Source organism: Pan paniscus, chromosome 7 (assembly GCF_029289425.2).
Source record: "Pan paniscus chromosome 7, NHGRI_mPanPan1-v2.0_pri, whole genome shotgun sequence".
Taxonomy (NCBI): domain Eukaryota; kingdom Metazoa; phylum Chordata; class Mammalia; order Primates; family Hominidae; genus Pan; species Pan paniscus.
Window position 1 is genome coordinate 82,587,095 of NC_073256.2, and position 23,958 is coordinate 82,611,052.

General features: G+C 39.8%; 2 protein-coding genes across 21 annotated transcripts in view; both read left to right on the forward strand.

Annotated features, from left to right (window-relative positions):
* Window positions 1-10,976, forward strand: part of SGK3 (serum/glucocorticoid regulated kinase family member 3) — a 147,931-nt gene extending 136,955 nt beyond the window's left edge. For all 7 annotated transcript variants that reach the window (XM_034966173.3, XM_034966175.3, XM_003831357.5 and 4 more), the window contains one exon: window positions 8,511-10,976. In XM_034966173.3, coding sequence (XP_034822064.1) covers window positions 8,511-8,681 — 171 coding nt within the window. In that variant the 3' untranslated portion in view covers window positions 8,682-10,976. The remainder of the gene's footprint in view (window positions 1-8,510) is intronic.
* An 8,853-nt stretch (window positions 10,977-19,829) lies between these two features.
* Window positions 19,830-23,958, forward strand: part of MCMDC2 (minichromosome maintenance domain containing 2) — a 79,070-nt gene continuing 74,941 nt past the window's right edge. For 2 of the 14 annotated variants that reach the window (XM_055116619.2, XM_055116618.2), the window contains exons 1-4: window positions 19,846-19,938; window positions 23,181-23,362; window positions 23,454-23,584; window positions 23,655-23,714. In XM_055116619.2, coding sequence (XP_054972594.1) covers window positions 23,269-23,362; window positions 23,454-23,584; window positions 23,655-23,714 — 285 coding nt within the window. In that variant the 5' untranslated portion in view covers window positions 19,846-19,938; window positions 23,181-23,268. Of the gene's footprint in view, window positions 19,939-23,180; window positions 23,378-23,453; window positions 23,585-23,654; window positions 23,715-23,958 lie in introns of all 14 variants that reach the window. The other 12 variants (XM_055116621.2, XM_055116625.2, XM_055116624.2 and 9 more) reach the window with 9 other exon arrangements.

Below are 23,958 nucleotides of genomic sequence, written 5' to 3' on the forward strand. Positions count from 1 at the left end.
TATATATCCAAATCTTTCTTTCTAGAATCGTGAAACATAATAGCAGTTCATTGTAAGTTTGCAACTAGATCTCAGAATCACCTGAATTAAATGGAGTCATTACCTAAATATTTGTGAAATATGTCACTCAGGGTTGTCTAGTATAACTAATAACTTCAGGGAGACCAGTAAGATTATAGTTAGATTAGGTTGATAAAAATATCTTCCAGCACAGTAATTGTAAAGTGTTTCTTTGGAGCATGTATAAGAAAAGAATGAACTCAACAAGTCAGCCAGGCATGGTGGCTCACACCTGTAATCCCAGCACTTTGGGAGGCTGAGGTGGGCAGATCACTCCCAGCACTTTGGGAGGCCAAGGTGGGTGGATCACTTGAGGCCAGGAGTTCAAGACCAGCCTGGCCAACATGGCGAAACCCTGTCTCTACTAAAAATACAAAAAAAAAAATTATCCGGGTGTGGTGATGCATGCCTTTACACTCCCAAACTACTAGGGAGGCTGAAGCATGAGAAACACTTGAACTCAGGAGGTGGAGATTGCAGTGAGTCGAAATTGCACCACTGCACTCCAGCCTGGGTGATAGAGCGAGACCCTGTCTCAAAATAAAATTAAAAAAAAAAAACAGGTATAGACAAACATTATTAATAAAATCATATTAATGTAAATTGTTACTTTTTTGGGAAAACAATAGGATAGTATTATAAAAATGTTCATGTTAGCTAGACTTGTTAAATCTACTTGATGGAAACATTTCACCTAAAGATAATTTGTTTAAAGCAAAAAGCCATATTAAAGATGAGCTTTATACTATTAACAGTGTTGGAAAATTTTGGAAAATACAGTAAATACATAACAACAGGGAAATTGTTAATAATCATCAGTAGGCTAGTAATGATGTTAGTCACTAATGATAGCTTCCTTTGTATAGGGATATACACTTTGTATGTGTTATAATATATAATTTACTCTTAAGCTACCAGCTTACTACTATTACTGTTTTTCTTATTACACATTTTATAAATGAGGAAATAGAAGCTCAGAGATGTCTCATAGCTGGATGAAAAGTAGTAGAGCCAGGATTCCAATATATGCGTGATTCCAGAGTCATTATTCTGTTTCCTTATGCTCTGTTGTCTTTTCTTGTTAAATTATATAAAAATGAGCAAGCACTTAGAAAATCCTTATAAAGTTACATGAAAACATGGTAATTACAATTTTTGTGACTTATAATTATAGCAGTAAAAATAAGGATAAGGACTAGAATAGAATATAAACCAAGACTGATTTGGAGTTTTAAGATCATAGGTGAATTTATTTTCTTTTTTTAAGTTTTTTGATGTTGCTGTAAAACTTAAGGAATCCTTTTTTTTTTTTTGAGATGGAGTCTTGCTCTGTCGCCAGGCTGGAGTGCAGTGGCGCGATCTTGGCTCACTACAACCTCCGCCTCCCTGGTTCAGCAGATTCTCCTGCCTCAGCCTCCCAAGTAGCTGGGACTACAGGCATGCGCCACCACGCCCAGCTAATTTTTGTATTTTTAGTAGAGATGGGGTTTCACCATGTTGGCCAGATGGTGTCGATCTTTTGACCTCATGATCCACCCGCCTCAGCCTCCCAGAGTGCTGGGATTACATGCGTGAGCCACTGTGCCCGGCCAGGAATACTTTTTTAATAAATTAAAGCAGATAAGGAGATCAGGAAAGTATTATTTAATAGTCTATCAGGCTTTGTTCCAGGTTAATTTCTATACATAGCTCATAGCTGGTATTAATTAATAGGTGTAATATTTTACACCTACATACATAATATTTGTAGACTGACTTACTTCATGTAGTGCATCCAGGAATGACTCCATTAGGAATAATTTCGGTCCCAAATTTCTAGAGTTTGTGGTAGGAAACTAAGACTCTTAAGAATTATTTTATTTTTCTCTTTAGACTAAGTATCTTAGCAGAATTTAATTACATTCAAATAAATATATCATCAAGCAAGTTGAAGAATGTTGAAGGGACTCCTAAGCAACATTGGAAATGGAAACAGTATTGACTTCAGACTCAGATAGCTCCAGCATTGGATCCCTGCTCTTCTATGATTAACTAGAAGTTAAGCTTCTCTATACTTTTTTTTCTTTCACAACATGAGCTGTGAGGTTTAATTTAGGTAACATTTGTAAAGCACCTCAGTGCATTGCACACAGTAGATATTTAATTAATAATACCTTTTTTTAATTCTTTTCCCTCTGTTTGGGAATTTTTCCATTAAATATTTATTGGTAACTTAGTTAGAAAACACAAGTAGAACATGGGCTCTGTCTTCAAGAAAATTACAGTTAAGGGGATAAAATATATAAAGAGAAGAGTTAAATAATTCTATGTTTAGTGCATATTAAGCATTCAGTGTTGTGGAATTAAAATATGTAATGTGAGGCAAAAAAACAGATGCCTCATAATAGCTTATGATTGCATCTGTGGGGGAAAAACAGTTGACAGAAATAGTCTTTGATGCTTACTCTTTCAGTGAATAAAATGAATTAGTTGATTTTCCAATCGGTTAGTGTTTTATATTTTAATAGGGTAATTACTAGGGAAAGGGAGAGTGGGGTTATTGACCATGCTAAGCTTCAGTATTTCTATGATGAATGTTTCTAGCAGTTACTGAGAATTATTTCAAAATCTAACAGGTTGCATAAAGTATTTACTTCAATTATATGTGTTCAACTAGTCTACATTAAAAAAGGACTGGAAGCAGTTTATTTCTCTGTTTACAATGGGTAAAATGCATTCTGGATTCTCTTTTTTTAGCCCACAAAATTGAGGTTATACTGCTAAATATTTAATTTATCCTAATAAGAATTGGTTGCTTAATTTTATTCTCTCAGCAGCTGATAGAGAAAGGATAATAGCAGTGACCTAAAATGGGCTAATACAAACCATGAATGGGTACATTATTATATTTTAATCTTTTTTTGCTATAAAACTTATCAACAAGTAGTTTTTGATACTTTAAAAGATTTCTCATTATACCATTTCGGAACAACCAACACAAAACAAGTGCCTCCAAAATAAGCCGTATTTAGGTAGGATTTCATTGAAGCTCCATCTGAAATCCTCTAAGTTACTATGAAGCATATCCTAACATTCCATTCTATGTTGGGTACACCCAGGTTTTGATCCTTGCCTCCACTTTAATCCTCAGAAAAACTTACTTTGTTGCTGCTTTCATTTTGGCATCTCTTGGAATACAACTTGCTAAGGGTTTTGACTCCCTTTTTGAAATATTGACTATTCTGCATAGCTAATAGTTTACAGTTCTGTGGCCTCAGCCTCTACTTTAGGAATTTCTGTTTATTACATATAAAATTTTGGAAAAGTATGAAAACAAAAATTGACTGCTTGGTGGGAGAGGGCTCACCAACATTTCAAATTAGAGGTTCCCCCCAAATAATCCTTAAAGTAAAAGTAGAGCATAGAAAATAATCCCTAAATTAAAAGTATGGCATAGTCCTGCCCTGAAGGGGGTAGATGTGGTATTGAGCTGTGATAGGAGTGGCTTGGCCATGCTCCAAGTGGGTCATTCAGAAGCCACATCTGAGAGGTGGGTCTGGACCTGGGGAGAGGCTGGCATCATTCTAACAATTCTGTAAGCTGAAAGAAAATATTCATTTCTGGGTCAATGAATCACTCTTATTAATGGTTGTTAAAACTAGTTAAGTGTTAAGGGATTGGGTGTGGTAGGAAGGGATTACTATGAAAATACAGGGGTCCAGAAAGGACATATTGGAGTGAGGGTGCATATTAGTACCAGGACATATTTATGTTATACATTTCCAAGTGGAGGGGAGAAAAAAGGAATTAACTTCTAGCGCGTGCCCACTGTGTACCCAGCATTGTGTTAGGTCCTTGATATGCATTGCCTTGGTTCCCAAACCCTCTGAAGAATTAAAACCTAGGTATGGGCTGAACACAGTGGCTCATACCTGTAATCCCAGTACTTTGGGAGGCTGAGGCAGGTGGATTTTTTGAGCCCAGGAGTTCAAGACCAGCCTGGGCAACATGGCAAGACCCTGTCTCTAACAACAACAACAACAACAAAAAGTGAAAATTAGTTGGGTGTGGTGGCACGCACCTGTAGTCACACCTATTCCAGGAACCTAAAAGTAACCCTTGCAAGACCTAAGGTAATGTTTTTGTGTATAATCTTTAAGTGAAGAATGCTTTTTAAAGCATGACCCAGAAGCCATAAGAGAAAAAAGTTGGTAGATTTGACTACATAAAATTTCATTTCATTTCATTGATTGATTGATTGATTGAGACAGAGTCTTGTTCTGTCGCCAAGGCTGGAGTGTAGTGGTGCAATCTCGGCTCACTGAAACCTCCGCCTCCCGGGTTCAAGCTGTTCTCCTGCCTCAGCCTCCCAAGTAGCTGGGACTACAGGTGTGCACCACCATGCCCAGCTAATTTTTGTATTTTTAGTAGAGATGAGGTTTCACCATGTTGGCCAGGCTGATCTTGAACTCCTGACCTTAGGCAATCCGCCTATCTGGGCCTCCCAAAGTGCTGGGATTACAGGCATGAGCCACCGCGCCCGACCGACTACATAAGATTTTAGTATATGTGCTGCCGAAGCGAGCACTGACCACATAAAATTTAGAAATATCTGCATAAAAATTACTATAAGCAAATAACAAACTGGGAAAATTTTCCTTAACACCTAAAGCATTCTTACTAGTCAATGGGAAGAAACACCAACAACCAATAGAAACATAGACAAAAGAAAGAAAACATGCAGTTACAGAAAAAGAAATACAAATAGCTTTCAATTATATGAAAAGAAGTTCATACTGACCGTTGAAGAAGTGCAATATTAAACCATAACAGGTTACCATTTTTCACCTGGCAGATTAACAAAGATCAAACAGTTAGCTATTCTAGGGTTTGATGAAGTAGGTGTTCTCATACAGTGTTCTCAGTACTTTACATGTATCCTTTTACTAAATCCTGACAACAATCCTATGAGATAGTACTGTTATTTTCCATATATACGGATGAGTTAACTGAGGCACAAAAAAAGTTAAATAACTTTTCTCAAAATTAAAGTTCCAGAACTAGAATTTGAACTCTAACTCTCAGATACTCTGAAGGCAGAGCCCTCAACTGTTCTTTTTTTTTTTTTTTTTTTTTTTTTGAGATGGAATCTTGCTCTGTCACCCAGGCTGGAGTGCAGTGGCGCGATCTTGGCTCACTGCAACCTCCGCCTACCGGGTTCAAGTGATTCTCCTGCCTTAGCCTCCCAAGTAGCTGAGACTACAATAGCTGGCCACCATGCTGGGCTAATTTTTTGTATTTTTAGTAGAGATGGGGTTCCATCGTGTTAACCAGGATGGTCTCGACCTCCTGACCTTGTGATCCGCCTGCCTCATCCTCCCAAAGTGCTGGGATTACAGGCATGAGCCACCCTGCCTGGCCCGCTCTCACTCTTAATAAACCACATAGTACAGGTTGAGTATCCTTTATGTGAAATGTTTGGGACCAGAAGCGTTTTGGATTTGGGATTGTTTTTTGGATTTTGGGATTTACTTACTGATTGAGCATCCCATATCTGAAAATCTGAAATTCAAAATGCTCCAGTGACTGTCATGTAGATGCTCAAAATTTTTGGCTTTTGGAGCATTTTGGATTTTGGATTTTCAGATTTGGGATGCTCAGCCTGTATTATTCCTGTCAGTACCAGCCATGAGCCACGAGGGCATTATAAAGGCAAGTCAGAGAACATTGCCATCATTTGAGTGCCTTCTACATGTTAGATTCTGGAAATTTTATTTATTAACGCATCAGATCCTTGCAATAACCTCAGGAGGTAGGTGATAGTATTCTTACTTTATGGAAGAAGAAACAAGCTCATAGAGATAGAGTAGTTTATATAACGAATTACACAACTGTAATCCCAGCACTTTGAGAGGCCGAGACAGGCATATCACTTGAGGTCAGAAGTTCGAGACCAGCCTGGCCAACATGGTGAAACCCTGTCTCTACTAGAAATACAAAAATTAGCTGGGCATGGTGCCACATATCTGTAGTCCCAGCTACTCAGAAGTCTGAGGCACAAGAATTGCTTGAACCCAGGAAGTGGAGGTTTGAGTGAGCCAAGATCACGCCACTGCACTCCAGCCTGGGCAACAGAATGAGATTCTGTCTCAAAAAAAAAGGACAGCTAGCAAATTTTGTAGCCAGAATCCAAGAGCCCATGCTTCAAGGATTGTATATAAGAATTTGATGAGGAAAAAAACATACATACGTATGTACATACATACATATAAAACTTCTAGCATTCTTTGTCTCTATGGGGGATTTTCTCATATGGGAGGATCTAGCATTCTGGGTTTTTGTGGTCTCTGCTCAGTTTGTAGATGTACCAGGCTGTTATCCTTTGCTTATAATATCCACTCTGAATTTCTATCAGGGCACCCTCAGTTAGACTTAATGACTTGAACATTTTAAGGGTTCCCTTCCCTGTAGAGCAGAAATAACCTAGAAATTCAGGGATGGACTTTAAGAATGAATCACCTGAATTTGTATCCCAGTTTTTATCTATAAATATATTGGGGCTGGGCATGGCGGCTCATGGGTGTAATCTCAACACTTTGGGAGGCTGAGGTGGGAGGATTGCTTGAGCCTAGGAGTTCAAGACCAGCCTGGACAACATGGTGAGACCTTGACTCTACTAAAAATAAAAAATAAGCCAGGTATAGTGACACATGCCTGTGGTCCCAGCTACTTGGAGAAGGCTAAGGCAGGATGATCCCTTGAGCCCGGGAGGTCGAAGCTGCAGTGAGCTGTGATTGTGCCACTGCATTCCAGCCTGGACTACAGGATGAGACCCTGTCTCAAAAAAGTGTGTGTGTGTGTGTGTGTGCGTGTGTGTGTGTGTGTGTGTGTGTGTGTAGGAAAGGTAGAGTCTATTAGCTTGTATCAGATTTGTAAAGGAAAGTTAACCACTGCCTTTGAGCCTAAGCAGCCATCATGCTTAATTTTCATATCAGGACTTGGAAGCCCTCCAGAGCTAAGGGTGCCCTAGTCAAATGCTTCATGACAGTCTCTGTAGCACAGTAAGAGTCATCTTTCACAATTTTACTTATAACCAAGAACCTAATTAAATAAGTGATAACAAAAAAATTATTATTTTACTTATAACTGCTTCATTTATTCATCAGAAGGCTTTACCCACCCATAATTGAGAAACCAGATGGACAGGCATTTTATGGAAGCTCAAATACAAAATGCTAGGACGGGTGCGGTGGCTCACGCCTGTAATTCCAGCACTTTGGGAGGCTGAGGCGGGTGGATCACGAGGTCAGATCAAGACCAAGACTGGCTAACTCGGTGAAACCCTGTCTCTACTAAAAATAGAAAAAATTAGCCGGGCATGTTGGTGGGTGCCTGTAGTCCCAGCTACTCGGGAGGCTGAGGCAGGAGAATGGCGTGAACCCGGGAGGCGGAGCTTGCAGTGAGCCGAGATGGCGCCACTGCAGTCCAGCCTGGGTGACAGAGCAAGACTCTGTCTCAAAAAAAAAAAAAAAAAAATACAAAATGCTATCCTGAAAACCTACCTGAGACCTTTTTCTAAACTTGGGTGTAGTGTGAGGCAGCGATGGGTGGAGAGAAAGGGGATCAGTGACAAGCCTTGAGATTTAAATTAACAATGAATCTCTGTTTGTGAGCCTTCCTTACTTTTCTCTCTCCTCCCCCAACTCAAAAAGAACCTTAACTGTTAGAATAAGCTTGTTCAGTGCACAGTCTGTGGGCTGCATGAGGCACAGGATGGTTTTGAATGCGGCCCAACACAAATTCTTAAACTTTCTATAAAACATTATGAGACTTTTTTTGCGTTTTTTTGTTTGTTTTTTAGCTCATCAGCTATTGTTAATGTTAGTGAGTGTGGTCCAAGACCATTCTTCTTCTTCCAGTGTGGCCCAGGGAACCCAAAAGATTGGACACCCCTGTTTTAGGAGGACAGATAACTTGACCTAAATAATAAAGGTCAGGAAAGGAAAAGCAGAAAAGTGTTTCAAGGGAATGAATTAGGAAGACATCTAACCTTGCCAGGAATAAACACACAAATTCATAAAGGAGTTGTAATAAAGGACTAAATTGGGCCAGGCGCGGTGGCTCACACCTGTAATCCCAGCACTTTGGGAGGCTGAGGCAGGTGAATCACAAGGTCAGGAGTTCGAGACCAGCCTGGCCAACATGATGAAACCCTGTCTGTACTAAAAATAGAAAAAAGTTAGCTGGGCGCGGTAGGTGGGCGCCTGTAATCCCAGCTACTCGGGAGGGTGAGGCAGGAGAATTGCTTGAACCCAGGAGGCGGAGGTTGCAGTGAGCCAAGATCGCACCACTGGCATGCCAGCCCAGGTGGCAGTGTGAGACTCTGTCTCAAATAAATAAATAAATAAATAAAGGATTAAATTAATGAAAGAAAAGCTAAGGTGAATAATACTGTGCTTTTGATGTTTTAGGCTGGACCAGATGATATCAGAAACTTTGACACAGCATTTACAGAAGAAACAGTTCCATATTCTGTGTGTGTATCTTCTGACTATTCTATAGTGAATGCCAGTGTATTGGAGGCAGATGATGCATTCGTTGGTTTCTCTTATGCACCTCCTTCAGAAGACTTATTTTTGTGAGCAGTTTGCCATTCAGAAACCATTGAGCAAAATAAGTCTATAGATGGGACTGAAACTTCTATTTGTGTGAATATATTCAAATATGTATAACTAGTGCCTCATTTTTATATGTAATGATGAAAACTATGAAAAAATGTATTTTCTTCTATGTGCAAGAAAAATAGGGCATTTCAAAGAGCCGTTTTGATTAAAATTTATATTCTTGTTTAATAAGCTTATTTTTAAACAATTTAAAAGCTATTATTCTTAGCATTAACCTATTTTTAAAGAAACCTTTTTTGCTATTGACTGTTTTTTCCCTCTAAGTTTACACTAACATCTACCCAAGATAGACTGTTTTTTAACAGTCAATTTCAGTTCAGCTAACATATATTAATACCTTTGTAACTCTTTGCTATGGCTTTTGTTATCACACCAAAACTATGCAATTGGTACATGGTTGTTTAAGAAGAAACCGTATTTTTCCATGATAAATCACTGTTTGAAATATTTGGTTCATGGTATGATCAAAATGTAAAAGCATAATTAACACATTGGCTGCTAGTTAACAATTGGAATAACTTTATTCTGCAGATCATTTAAGAAGTAACAGGCCGGGCGCGGTGGCTCACGCCTGTAATCCCAGCACTTTGGGAGGCTGAGGCGGGCGGATCACCTGAGGTCAGGAGTTGGAGACCAGCCTGACCAACATGGACAAACCCCGTCTCTACTAAAAATACAAAATTGGCGGGGTGTGGTGGCACATGCCTATAATCCCAGCTACTTGGGAGGCTAAGGCAGGAGAATCGCTTGAACCCGGGAGGCGGAGGTTGCAGTGAGCCGAGATCGCACCATTGCACTCTTGCCTGGGCAACAAGAGTGAAACTCCATCTCCAAAAAAAAAAAGAAAAAGTAACAAAAGGAAATTATTTGTTTTTGAAATACCAGTTCAACTTTGTGGATTATTTTTCCTCTGAAGGAAAAGAAAAGGCTTAATGGTTAGGATTTTTAAGTATTCCCAAAGATCTGAAGGGTAATAAAATGTACTGGATTTTTTAAGGTGGTACCAAAAATGAATGTCTGTCGTATATTTATATTACAAATACATTCTATTTATGTTCTATTCATCTTTTGAATGTTTAGTATGCTATTAAGTCATTCTGAATCTTTGTATTTGCTTTTGCAAATAGGTATTTCAAAGCTCTTTTCCTAATTGGTTAAGTAAAATAAAAAATTGAGCTTTCTAGAATATTTGCCTAATTGGGAATTAAAAAGTAAAATAATAGGCCAGGCATGGTGGCTCATGCCTATAAGCACCCTGGGAGGCCGAGGCAGGCAGATTATTTGAGCTCAGGAGTTTGAGACCATCCTGGGCAACATGGCGAAACCCTATCTCTACAAAAAATACAAAAATTAGCCAGACATGGTAGCACATACCTTTAGTCCCAGCTACTCTGGAGGCTGAAGTTGGAGGATGGCTTGAGCCCAGGAGATGGAAGTTGCAGTGAACTGAAATTGTGCCACTGCACTTTTCAGCCTGGGTGCCACAGCGAGACCCTAGTTAAGAGAAAAAAAAAAAAAAGTAAAAACAAATTGTGGGTCAAAGTAAATGTATACAGTTTTATTACAATGTAACAAAAGTTGAAAATCAGGCAGATGTGTATTCAGTATCCAATTCAATATATCTTAGAAAAAGCACAGGAAACAGACCTTAAAATCGTAACCTACCAACTAACTTACATGCTTATAAAAGTAAAGGAGAATAACTGGCTGGGCACGGTGGCTCATGCCTATAAAATTCCAGCACTTTGGGAGGCCAAGGCAGGAGGATCACTTGAGCCCACGAGTTCAAGACCAGCCTGGGCAATGTAGTGACACCTCATTTCTATTTATTTTAAAAAAAGAGAGAGTAACTACAGAAGAACTTTAAAAAATAAAAAATAAGCTTACCTTGGATTCTTGGCTTAGAGTAGAGGTTTTTTTTAAGTTATGGAGGAAACATTTTTGTAAAAGTTTAATGACCCACTTTAGATGCTCCAAGAACAAGCATCCCTTCCATGTATGTCTTGAGAAAGAAATCACGGAAGCATTTCTCACCAATACTCTTTGGCTTAAAATGTTCAGCAGAATTGGGCAGTGGGGGTGACTTTTCTTATATTAATAATATTTACATCCAATACACTGAATCTTCCTTTAGAGGTAAGACTTTAATATCTATACTGTAAATATTTGGTTTATTTGGCACTACTGTAAGTTTTGTTTTTCACAAAGCTCTTTACTTATTATGAAGCAAAATAAAAATTGTAGTTTCTTGTATGATTTTTTGTACTCATTCATTCCTGTTAAGCTGCCAAAAATTAAAGTGCAATATTGTATATTTTTAAGAACAAATTTAAAATAGAATTTTGATGTTTCTCAGATCACAAGAAATACAAATCTATATAGTATAATAAAATCAGCAAAAAGATCAACTAATGTCTGTCATTATTTGAAATTGGTAATGGTTGCAATGGTCGTTATAAAATGAATTACTTATATGTGTGCAGGGGAAAAATAAAATGTGAACAGAAATTATTTGGACACATGAATTACTAGATTATCATAGGCTTATGTGTATAATCAGAGAACAAAATGTTTTCTAAGTTTCAAGTTTACCTTTTCTCTCATAGCATAAGTCTTTTAGGAAAATGTATGCCCTTCGAATAACCATTTCATGGTTATTATCAAAATATACCAAAGGTCTAAATGAAGACTATAATATTTTTAATGTTACCCATACCTCCCATTTTATTGCATATGGTACAAAATAGGGCTTCCCAACCATTGTCACATCATAATACACACTGAAAATTACCAAATTTGTCACACTTGGGGAATAGGTGTCCAACGATGCAGACAGTGGTAGCAGATCCTCTGTATGAAGTTTTCATATGCAGTTTACAAAGAAAGCCAGCAAACTGTTCAGATATCATTTCAGCAGGAGTAAACATTTGAATGAGAGTTTAAATATTCTGAATTTTTATCACTGAAAAATTTATCATTACCAATATCTTTAGCATGTTTGTAACAAATATATTGATTTTCCACAGCCAAATGATACTACAGAACTGTACACAAACATTTTGTAAGTCATTCTTTTGTGTATAATGTACTCTATGAAAAGTAGGGATAGGCATGAGCATTTTTGGTAATGCTGTAATGACCTTTTCAATACAGTGTTAAAATTGATAACTTCATCCCTCATACAAGCAGTTTGGAAATTAGGTCTGTTTTTAAAGTGGGATTTCCCATTCATTCATTCATTCATTTATTGAGACTGAGTCTCACCCTATTGCCCAGGCTGGAGTGCAGTGGTGCAATCTCGGCTCACTGCAACCACCACCTCCCAGGTTCAAGCGATTCCCGTTCTTCAGCCTCCTGAGTAGTTGGGATTACAGGCATGAACCACCACACCCAACTAATTTTTGTATTTTTTAGTAGAGACAGGGTTTCACCATGTTGGCCAGGCTGGTTTGGAACTCCTGGCCTCAAGTGATCTGCCTGCCTCGGCCTCCCAGAGTGCTGAGATTATAGGCATGAGCCACCATGCTAGGCCTAGAGGAGGATATAACAATTCTAAATATATGTGCACCCAACACTGGAGCACCCAGATTAAAAACAAAGCAAATATTACTAGGTCTAAAGAGAGATATAGACAGCAATACAATAATGGGGAATTTCAATATCCCCTTCTCAGTATTAGATCACCTAGACAGAAAATCAAGAAACACTGAATTTAAACTGGACTTTAGACAAATAGACCTATCAGATATTTACACAACGTTGTATCTAACAACTGCAGAATATACACTCATTTCTTCAGCACATAGAACATTCTCTAGAATAGACCATATGTTAAGCTACAAAAGAAGCCTCAACAAATTTTTAAAAATCAATGTATTAAGTATCTTCTCAGACCACAATGGAATAAAACCAGGAATCCATACCAAGAGTAACTCTGGAGACTGTAAATATGTGGAAATTAAACAACATGCTCCTGGATGACTGACCGACCATTGGGTCAACAAAGAAATTAGGATGGAAGTGGAAAAAAAAATTTTTGAAACAGATGAAAATGGAAACATGACATACCAAAACCTGTGGGATGCAGCAAAAGCAGCACTAAGAGAAGCCTATGGTAATAAATGCCCACATCCAAAAAGTGGCAAGGTTACAAATTAACAATCTAACAATGTACTTCAAGGAACTAGAAAAAGCAAGAACAAACAAAACCCAAGATGAGCGAAGAAATAATAAAGATCAGGGCAGAACTAAATGAAATAGACTAACCAATATAAAGGATCAATGAAGTAAGTTGGTTCTTGGGAAAGATGATAAACTGCTAGCAAGACTAGCCAAGAAAAGAGAAGACCATCCAAATAATCAGAAATGAAAAAGGAGACATTACAATTGATACCACACTAGTAGAAAAGATTATCAGGAATTATTATGAACAACTATACATAGGAAAACTTAGAAGTGGATAAATTCCTGGAAACATAAAACCTACCAAGATTGAATCAGGAAGAAATAGAATACCTGAGCAGACCAGTAATGAGTAGCAAGATTGAATCAGTAACAAAAAGTCTCCCAACAAAGAAAAGCCTATGACTGAATGGAATCACAGCCAAATCAAAATGATAATACACCACAATCAACTGGGATTTATACTTGATCCTATGTCAAGTATATGTAACAGATGCAAGGATGGTTCAACATATGCGAATCAATACACATGATACATCACATCAACAGAATGAAGGAGAAAATACATAATCATCTCAATAGATGGAGAAAAAGCATTTCATAAAGTTCAACATCTCTTTATTATAAAAACCCTCAACAAAACAAGGCATAGAAGGAATATACCTAAAAATAATAAAGGCCATATATGATAAACCCAGAGGTAATATAATGAATGGAAAAAGTTGAAAGCCTTGCCTCTAAGAACTGGAACAATACAAGGACGCCCATTTTCACTACTTCTATTCGACATAGTTCTGGAAGTCATAGCCAGAGCCATCAGGCAAGAGAAAGAAAAAGCATCCACGTTGGAAAAGAGGAAGTTAGGCCAGGCACAGTGGCTCACATCTGTACTCCCAGCACTTTGGGGAGGCCGAGGCAGGTGGATTGCTTGAGGTCAGGAGTTTGAGACCAGCCTGGCCAACATGGGGAAACCCCATCTCTACTAAAATACAAAAATTAGCTAGGCGTAGTGGCGGGTGCCTGTAATACCAGCTACTAGGGAGGCTGAGGCAGGAGAATCGTTTGAACCCAGAAGGGAGGCAGAGGTTGCAGTGAGCTGAGATGGTGCCACTACACTGCAGCCTGGGTGACAGAGCGAGACTGTCTCAAAAAAAAAAAAAAAAAAAAAAAAAGTTAAATTGACCCTCTCCACTGATGATTTTTTTTTTCTTTTGAGACATGTTCTAGCCCTGGTGCCCAGGCTGGAGTGCAGTACTGCAATCATGGTTCACTGTAGCTCAATCTCAGGCTCAAGTGATCCTCCCACCTCAGCCTCTAAAGTAGCTGGGACTACAGGCACACACCTGTAGTTTATCATATGTGATAAACTAGCCAGTCATGCCTGGCTAACTTCATTTTTAGTAGAGATGAGGTATTGCTGTGTTGCCCAGGCTGGTCTCGAACTCCTGACCTCAAGCAATCCTCCCTCCTCAGCCTCCCAAAGTGTTGGGATTACAGGCATGAACCACCACGCCTGGCCTGATCCTATATCTAGAAAAACCTGGCCAAGCACAGTGGCTCATGTCTGTAATCCCAACACTTTAGGAGGCCAAGGCAGGCAGATCTCTTGAGTCCAGGAGTTGAAGTCCAGCCTGGCTAACATGGTGAAACCCTGTCTCTACAAAAAAATAAAAAATTATCCAGGCACGTTGGTACACGTCTACAGCTACCTACTTGCTCCCCAAGTCACAGCTACTTGGGGAGCAAGGGTGGGAGGATCGCTTGAGCCCAGAAGGTCAAGGCTGCAGTGAGCTGTGATTGCACCACTAATGCACTCCAACCTGGGCTGCAGAGTAAGACCCTGTCTCAAAAAAAAAAAGAAAGAAAGAAAGAAAGTAAAAGACTCCACCCCAAAACTCTTAGGTTTGAAAAATGAATTCCGTAAAATTGCAGGATACAAAATCAACACACTAAAATCAGTAGCTTTCTTTTTTTTGCCGGAGTCTCACTCTGTTGCCCAGGCTGAAGTGCAGTGGCGCTATCTCGGCTCACTGCAACCTCCACCTCCTGGGTTTAAGCGATTCTCCTGCCTCAGCCTCCCAAATAGCTGGGATTACAGGTGCCCGCCACCACGCCCGGCTAACTTTTTGTATTTTTAGTAGAGACATGGTTTCACCATGTTGGCCAGGCTTGTCTCGAACTCCTGACCTCAGGTGATCCGCCTGCCTTGGCCTCCCAAAGTGCTGGGATTACAGGCGTGAGCCACTGCACCCAGCTAGTAGCATTTTTATACACCAATAATGATCTAGCTGAGAAAGCAAGTAAGAAGGCAGTTCCATTTACAATAGCAACAAAGCAGCAGCAACAACCAAAAAACACCTAGGAATAAATGTAAATAAGGGGGTGAAAGATCTCTGCAAGGAAAACTACAAAACACTGAAAGAGAAATTGAAGATGACACCAATGGAAAAACATCTCGTGGATCATGGATCAGAAGAATTAATATCATTAAAATGACCATGATGCCCAAAGCAACCTATAGATTGTATGCAATTCTTATCAGAATTAGAAAAGCTATCCTAAAATTCATATGGAACCAAAAAAGAGCCTGAATTGCTAAACAAAGCCTGAGCAAAAAGAGCAAAGCTTGGCTGGGTGGCTCACACCTATAACCCCAGCACTTTGGGAGGCCAAGACAGGAAGATGACTTGAGCCCATGGCCACAAAGAGAGACCCCATTTCTACAAAAAAATTTCAAAATTAGCCAGGCATGGTGGCATGTGCCAGTAGTCCCAGCTTCTTGGGAGGCTGAGGCAGGAGGATCACTTGAGCCTGGGAGTTCAAGGCTGCAGTGAGTTGTGATCACTCCACTGCACTCCAGCCTGGGTGACGGAGAAAGACTCCATCTCAAAAAAACAAACAAAAAGAAAAAAAAAAAGAACAAAGCTGGAGGCATCATTACCTGACTTTAATATATATTACAAGGCTGGCTGGGCGTGATGGCTCACACCTGCAATCCTAGCACTTTGGGAAGCTGAGATGGGCAGGTTGCTTGAGCCCAGGAGTTTGAGACCAGCCAGGGCAACATGGTGAGACCCTGTCTACAAAAAATACAAAAAAAATCAGCTGGGTGTGGTGGTGCACACCTGTAGTCCCAGCTACTAGGGAGGCTGAGGCAGAAGGATCTTCTAATAGATTTTTCTGTATTTAATACATCCTTTAAAATACCTGTTAAGTCAGGTGTGGTGGCATGCGCTTATAGTTCCAGCTATTGCAGAGGCTGAAGCGGGAGGATCCCTTGAGCCCACGAGATGGAGGTTGCGGTCAGCTAAGACGACGGCACCACTGCACTCCAGCTTGGGTGACAGAGTGAGACTGTGTCTAAAAAAATTTTTTTAATTATCTGATGAAAATATGTCATGGCAAAAATAAACAAAATTTAAAAATTAAAATTAAAAGAAAGCTTTGAAAAAAATTTTAAAAATAAAAAATTGGCCAGGTGCAGTGGCTCACACCTGTAACCCCAGCACTTTGACAGGCCAAGGCAGGTGGATCACCTGAGGTCAGGAGTTCGAAACCAGCCTGGCCAACATGGGGAAACTCTGTCTTCACTAAAAATACAAAAATCAGCCGGGTATGGTGGCAGGTGTCTGTAATCTCAGCTACTCAGGAGGGTGAGGCAGGAGAATCACTTGAACCTGGGAGGCGGAGGTTGCAGTGAGCCAAGATCAAGCCATTGCACTCTAGCCTAGGAGACAAGAGCAAAACTCCATCTCAAAATAAAAATAATAATAATAATAATAAAATAAAAACAAAAAATAAAAAATAAAAGCTTTGTGTTTCTCAAAACTCAAAAACTCATAAGACAATATGTAAGAGCCGTTCATTTTGCTACATATGAATTATACCTCAATGAAAAATATTAAAAGGCAAAAAAGCTATATGAAAGGCAAAAATAAAAATAATTCATAATTCTACCACCTTAACATTTGAGCCATTTTACCAGATTGCATGTAATTTTTTCCTGCTGTTTAGTGATGTTTTGTAAAAATAAAGTATTGTAAGTATGTAGCAATAAGCAGCAATGGCATTTTGACTCTAGATATCACTATCATTTTCAGAGAGTTTGCAATGTATAAAATGTGCTGAATTCTTAAGGTTTTAAATTCTGATTTTAGGTCTAACAGATTTTTTTTTCTAAGAGCCTCACTTTTTACCTAGGCCAGAGTCCAGTGATGCAACCATAATGCACTGCAACCTCCCACTTCAGCCTCCCTAGTAGCTGGGACTACAGGTGCATGCCACCATGCCTGACTGTGCAGATATTTTATAGGATGTATTAAATACATAAAAATCTATTAGAAGATTTTGCTGGACTTGGTTGATGTAAAACTATTACTCTGGTGCAGAAACGAATGATGTTATGCTATGAACTGATTAATCAAAACGTTAAAATAGCCAGACGCGGTGGCTCATGCCTATAATCCTACCACTTTGGGAGGCCAAGGCAGGTGGTTCACCTGAGGTCAGGAGTTCAAGACCAGCCTGGCCAACATGGTGAAACCCCAACTCTACGAGAAACTCAAAAATTAGCCAGGCGTGGTGGCATGTGCCTGTAATCCCAGCTACTCGGGAGGCTGAGGCATGAGAATTGCTTGAACCCAGGAGGCAGAGATCATGCCACTGCACTCCAACCTGGGCAACACAGCGTGACTCCATCTCAAAAAAAAACTTTAAAATATATGGATACCCTCTAGAAGAATTTATTCTACTTTAAAATACAATGGCCATCACCAGACCATAGCCTATTCCTATCTAAAACTGTAGTTATTACCACAGAATTGTAGTACAAGACAATTTGAACATCCTCATTGTTGTTGTAAATTGATTTCTACTCTGAAAAAGTATTTTATCTCACAACTAAAATAGATTATATTCTCCCAGAGAAACAAACCCTGAGGTGTTTTGCCACCCCTATTATATATGAAAAGGGATTACCTCAATTACTTTTTCATGGAAAATGATCCAACCCAATGCAATGGAGCAGAGTTGATAACTGTATCAAGAACACTAAAGGTTGAGGCCGGGCATGGTGGCTCATGCCTGTAATCCCAGCACTTTGGGTAGCTGAGGTGGATGATTACTTGAGCCCAGGAGTATGAGACCAGCATGGGAAACAAAATGAGACCCCTGTCTCTACAAAAAAAAATGTACAAGTTTGCCAGGCACAGTTGAAGTCTTAGCTACTTGGGAGCCTGAGGTGAGAGGATCACTTGAGCCAGGAGATTGAGACTGCAATGAGCCCTGATTGGGCCACTGCACCCCAGTCCTGGGACAGAGGTAGACCTTGTCTTAAAAAAAAAAAAAAAGGGAATACTAATGGTGGAGAAGCAGGTACAATTTAAGGGTTTGGGGTTTTTTGGTAACAGTTTCTTTTTTTTTTTTTGGAGACAAGGTCTCGCTCTATCGCCCAGGTTGGAGTGCAATGGTGCGATATCTGCTCACTGCAACTTCTGCCTCCTGGGTTCAAGTGATTATCCTGTCTGCTAATAGTATTAATCCAGAGTAGCTGGAATTACAGGCGCGCGCCACCACACCTGGCTAATTTTTGTATTTTTAGTAGAGATGGGGTTTCACCATGTTGTCCAGGCTGGTGTCCAACTCCCGACTTCAAGTGACCCACCCGCCTTGGCCTCCCAAAGTGCTGGGATTATAGGCGTGAACCACCGCACCCGGCCAACCTCAATAAGATTTAATTCAAGTACTGTACAATTCAACTATTTAAAATGTACAATCAACTGGCTTTCAGTAGATTCAGAGTTGTGCGACTATCACCACAATCAATTTTAGATCATTTCCATCACTTCTAAAAGAAAACCTGTGTGAATTCTTGAACAACAAAAAATATGGTACACACACAGTGGAATATTATTCAGCCTTAAAAAGGAAGGAAACTCTAACATGTTACAACATGGATGAAACTGGAAGATGTTTGGCAAAGTGAAATAAGCCCATCACAAATGGACACATACTGTATGATTCTATTTACATGAGGTACCTGGAGTAGTCGAATTCAAGGAAGCAAAGACTGATGGTTGCCAGGGGATGAGGAAGAGAAGAATGGGGAGTTGTTTAATGTGTATGGAGTTTCAGTTTGGGAAAATGAAAACAGTTCTACAGATAGTGGTGATGAGTGCACAGTGTGAACGTAGGTAGTGTAACTACACTTTAGGATGGTTAAAATTGTATATTTTATGTATATTTTACCACAATTTAAAAAGAACAAGAAATCCCATACGCATTAGCAATCATTCTGCATTCTCAACCAACCTCTGGGCAACCACAAATCTGCTTTCTTTCCTTATGGATTCGCCTATTCTGGACATTTCATATAAACAAAATTACACAACATATGGCCTTTTGTGTCTGGCTTCTTACATAGTGTTTGCCAGGTTCATCCATGTTGTAGCATGTATTAGTGCCTCATCACGTTTTATGGCCAAAACCATTCCATTGTATGGCTTACACCACAGTTATCCATTGATCAGTGATGGGCATTCATATTGTTTCCATTTTGGGTCTACTATGAATAATACTATGAACATTCGTGTAGAAGTCTCTGTGTGAACATATGTTTTCAATTTTCTTGGGTGTATTTATAAATACCTAAGAGTGGAATTGCTGGATCGTGGGGTAACTTTATGTTGAGTCCTTCGAGGGAATACTGGAATGTCTTCCAAAGTGACTAGACATTTTGCATTCCCTGAAGCAGCGTTTTAAATTTTTTAAACATCAACATCATTTGCCTGAGATAACAACAAAAACCAAACGTAGACCTATCTTTTCTCTGCTTCGCTGGGAGGGAGCAAGAGTGAAGATATTAAAACGTAAGGGAACAAGCCCGGCTAGTTCCCCTGCTGACCGGAGGGCGCGGGCGGTCCCGACAGGCCCCGCGCACGCAGCCAACGGCCGGGAAGTGCGCGCATGCGCGCTAGGGCTCCGCTCCGCCTAGGCTGCAGGCGGAGAGCAACCGCCAAGCTCGGTGGGAGTCAAGGTGAGTGCAAAGCACTACAGCGCTGGGGTCCCACTAACTCGAGGTCACCGCTGTCAGTGGGAGGGGTCCTCATGAGTCTGGACTCGCTTTCATCCGCTTTGGTTGTGAAGTGTTTTCCTGCAGTCTTCCCCTCACCAGTTCATCCCCGGTGCTGACAGGGCACGGAGAGAAGACAGAATCCGCGCCTGTTCCACGTGCAGCAACATTCGGTGTTCGTTAGACTAAGGGAACACAGGGAGTTAGAATTTTATCCCTGTTCCCTCACTTAACGCTTTTCCACAGGCTTCTATGTCTTTTCCCGACTTAATATGCCTCCGTGAAAACGCGTCCACTCCCCAGGGCCTCCGCTTTACGCAGTGACACCCAGACTTAGCTCTAACTCCTTTGATGCCACAGAACTCCAGGCCCTGATTTATGGCCCCCTCCTGCTTACATCTATCAGGGAATCCCAAGAGTCCTCAAAGTCAGGATATCTCAAGGGAACTTTGCCTCATGTCCTTAACACTTCTCCTTGGGCTCTGTATTTCCATTAGAGCAGCAGCATCCACCCATACCCATATTAAAACCCCACTTAGCTTTCGATTACTCTTCTGCGTATTGTAGACTGATCACCAGGTCCAGTGTGCAATCTTTAAAATTCTAGAATCGATCTCCTCCATTCCATTTCGTTCCTAATGCCCTGGATCAGGCCATCCAACTTGTAGGAATATTCCAATAGGCAGAAACTGATTATCAGCTCTCCCGCTATTCCAACCTACTTTCCACATTGGCAGCAGGCACAGGTTTCCAAAATAAATATCTGACTATGGGCTAGGCGTAGTGGCTCATACCTGTAATCCCAGCACTTTGGGAGGATGAGACAGCTACCCAAGAGTTGGAGACCAGCCTGGGCAACACAGTAAAACTCCGTCTCTACAAAAAAATTAAAAATTATCTGGATGTGGTGGCATGTGCCTATAGTCCCAGGCTGAGAAGGGAGGATAGCTTGAGCCCGGGAGGTAGAGGCTGCAGCAAGCCGAGATCACGCCACTGCAACTCCAACCTGGGCAACATAGTGAGACCCTGTCTCAAAAAAAAAAAAAAAAAAAAATCTGACTATAATACTAACCCCCTTAAAAAAACTTTGATGGCTTCCCTTTGCCTATATAATCTTCAAAAGCGTACATAATCTGGCCTCACCCAACCATTTAATTACCAATAGTCGCCCTTCATTCCACCCCAGAAACCTAATGTTCTAGTGCAGCAAAGACGTGATGTTCTGAACACAACACGCATTTTGAGATCATTGTACTTATGGCCTCAGAGAAATAAACGCTAAAGTTTCACTTTTATGTTGTAGCAAAAAGGACAGTCTTAATTGGTTTTCTTTGGAAAGTAGCCTGAACTCCACGTAATGGGTGTGTGGATCCAGTAGTGTAAAACTGATAATGGGGGTGGAAGGTGACCTCCATCTCTGGAACACTTTCTCTTTCTCTTCACCTCTCCTCCAATTAGTGAAATAGTCGTCTATGAAATGTCACCTTAAAGTAGAATTCATAGCTTCTTCCCTATGACCCCACCATCTTCAATGGAAATGTCTTAAAATAATGGAAAATGTTATGACCCATATACAAGGATGACCCCAAATTTTGTGAAATATTTCATATATGTTGTTCCTTTCATGCTACCTGGTATATTCATATTTCTGTTACAGCACTTAAATTGCCATGTAACTGTTTACATATATGTCTTCTCTCACTGCACTCTTTCTGAAGGCTAGGGACAACATTTTACTCATCTTAGTATCCTTAAGTGCCTAGGACAATCTAGTATCCAACCTATAGTAGGTGCCAAATAAATATTTGGTAATGAGGCCGGGTGCAGTGGCTCACGCCTGTAATCCCAGCACTTTGGGAGGCCAAGGCGGGCAGATCACTTGAGGTCAGGAGTTCGAGACCAACCTGGCCAACATGGTGAAACCCCGTCTCTACTAAAAATGCAAAAATTAGCTGGGCCGGGTGACACATGCCTGTAATCCCAGCTACTTGAGAGACTGAAGCAGGAGAATCGTTTGAACCCAGGGGGTGGAGATTGGAGTGAGCCAAGATAGTGCCACTGTACCCCAGCCTGGGCGACAGAGTTGGGACTCCATCTCAAAAAAAAAAACAACAACAACAACCTGGTAATGAATGAATAACGTGTTAGTCATTATTTCTGACTTCTCTGTCTCTGCCTAGCAACTTCTTGAAAGGCAGGATCCAATCTTAATCATTTTATTTTTAGCACCTATTAATCATTTTATTTCTAGCACCTGTTACAACTACTGACATATATTGTTTCCAATTAGTATTTGCTGTCTTTCAATGAATTTCACATATTCCATTCTTTACTCATTACTGTGGTTTAATGTTTTATGTTGGGCACTGACACAATATTTAAAATTGGAAGGGGCTTTAATCATCTGATACAACACTTTCCTTTCCTACAGATAGATACTGAGCCAAGAGAGGTCAGATGATTTCCCCATAGCAACCAGGAAATGCTGGGTCTAGAACCAAGTTCTCAGGTTTCCCAGGTTAATACTAATTCTACTATATTTTGTTACTTAGATTGAATTTATGAAACAACTTTTACCAGTTGCATTTTTTAAACAACACCTGGAAAGGACCCTCATCATCAGATATTGTTTATCTCAACAAACATTTTTGGGAGTACCTCTGTTAAGAGACATTTGAGGTTCCTGTTTTTAAGTTTTCGATCTTGTGGAGGATCTCATAACAGTCTTGATAAAAATGTTATTTGGGCTGGGCGCGATGGCTCACACCTGTAATCCCAGTACTTTGGGAGGCTGAAGCCGGCGGATCACGAGGTCAGGAGATCAAGACCATCCTGGCTAACACAATGAAACCCCATCTCTACTAAAAATACAAAAAATTAGCCGGGCATGGTGGCACACACCTGTAGTCCCAGCTACTTGGGAGGCTGAGGCAGGAGAATCGCCTGAACCTGGGAGGTGGAGGTTGCAGTGAGCTGAGATTGCGCCACTGCACTCCAGCCTGGGCAACAGAGCGAGACTCCATCTCAAAAAAAAAAAAAAAAAAAAAAAAAGAAGTTATTTGGCAAAAGAAAACAAAAATTTTGTTTTCATTGGGTAGGAATGTTTTTAAGTTGGAAATTTTGCCTAGTTTTAGTTCACTGTCAACTTTAATAATTTGTAAAGTCTTATTAGAGATTTTCAAAAATAAAATTAATTTTATTTCTAGGTTTTCACATCCTTTCTATGAGTTTCGCCATCTATAGCTTTTATCAACAATTGTGGTTTAATCAATTAGAAATATTAACCAGGAGTAAATGTCAAATCTAAAAATGAAAGAGGCGGCCCTCATCTATCTTGACAGAAGTGGAGGCCTCCAAAAGTTTATAGATGATTGCAAGTACTACAATGGTACGTTCAGCAAAGGTGAGTTATTTTTAAAACTTTCAAATAAACTCCTACACATAGCTATCCTGACTTTTACATTTGTATATTTTCATAGATTCAAAACAAAGCTATGCTGTCTATCGATTCAAAATTTTAATAAATCCCTCTGATGTTGTTGAATTAGATGCTGAGCTTGGAAATCACATTTTACACCAACCTTTAAAAGCTGCTGAAGTCTTTCAATCAGTAAGTCAAAAAAAGAAATAATTTTATGCCACATGGAATTTTTGGTAACTTTTTTTGTTTGAAATCACAGGTCTGTTTTATTGCTGTTAAGACTCTCTCATTAATTGGACAATTGCAGACTGAAACGCAAGTAAGTTTTAGTTACATTTAACTAAGCAAACAGGTACAGATTTACATGATGACTTGTAAAAAAATATTTTTATATTCATAGACTTTTTATTTAAAAGGATACTACTTTTTTTCAAAATTCAATAGAATATCTTACATAGGCATCTTTATTTCTTGTATTATCCTTTATAACATTAAACACTTCTTTTTTTTTTGAGATGGAGTCTCGCTCTGTCGCCAGGCTGGAGTGCAGTGGCACAATCTCA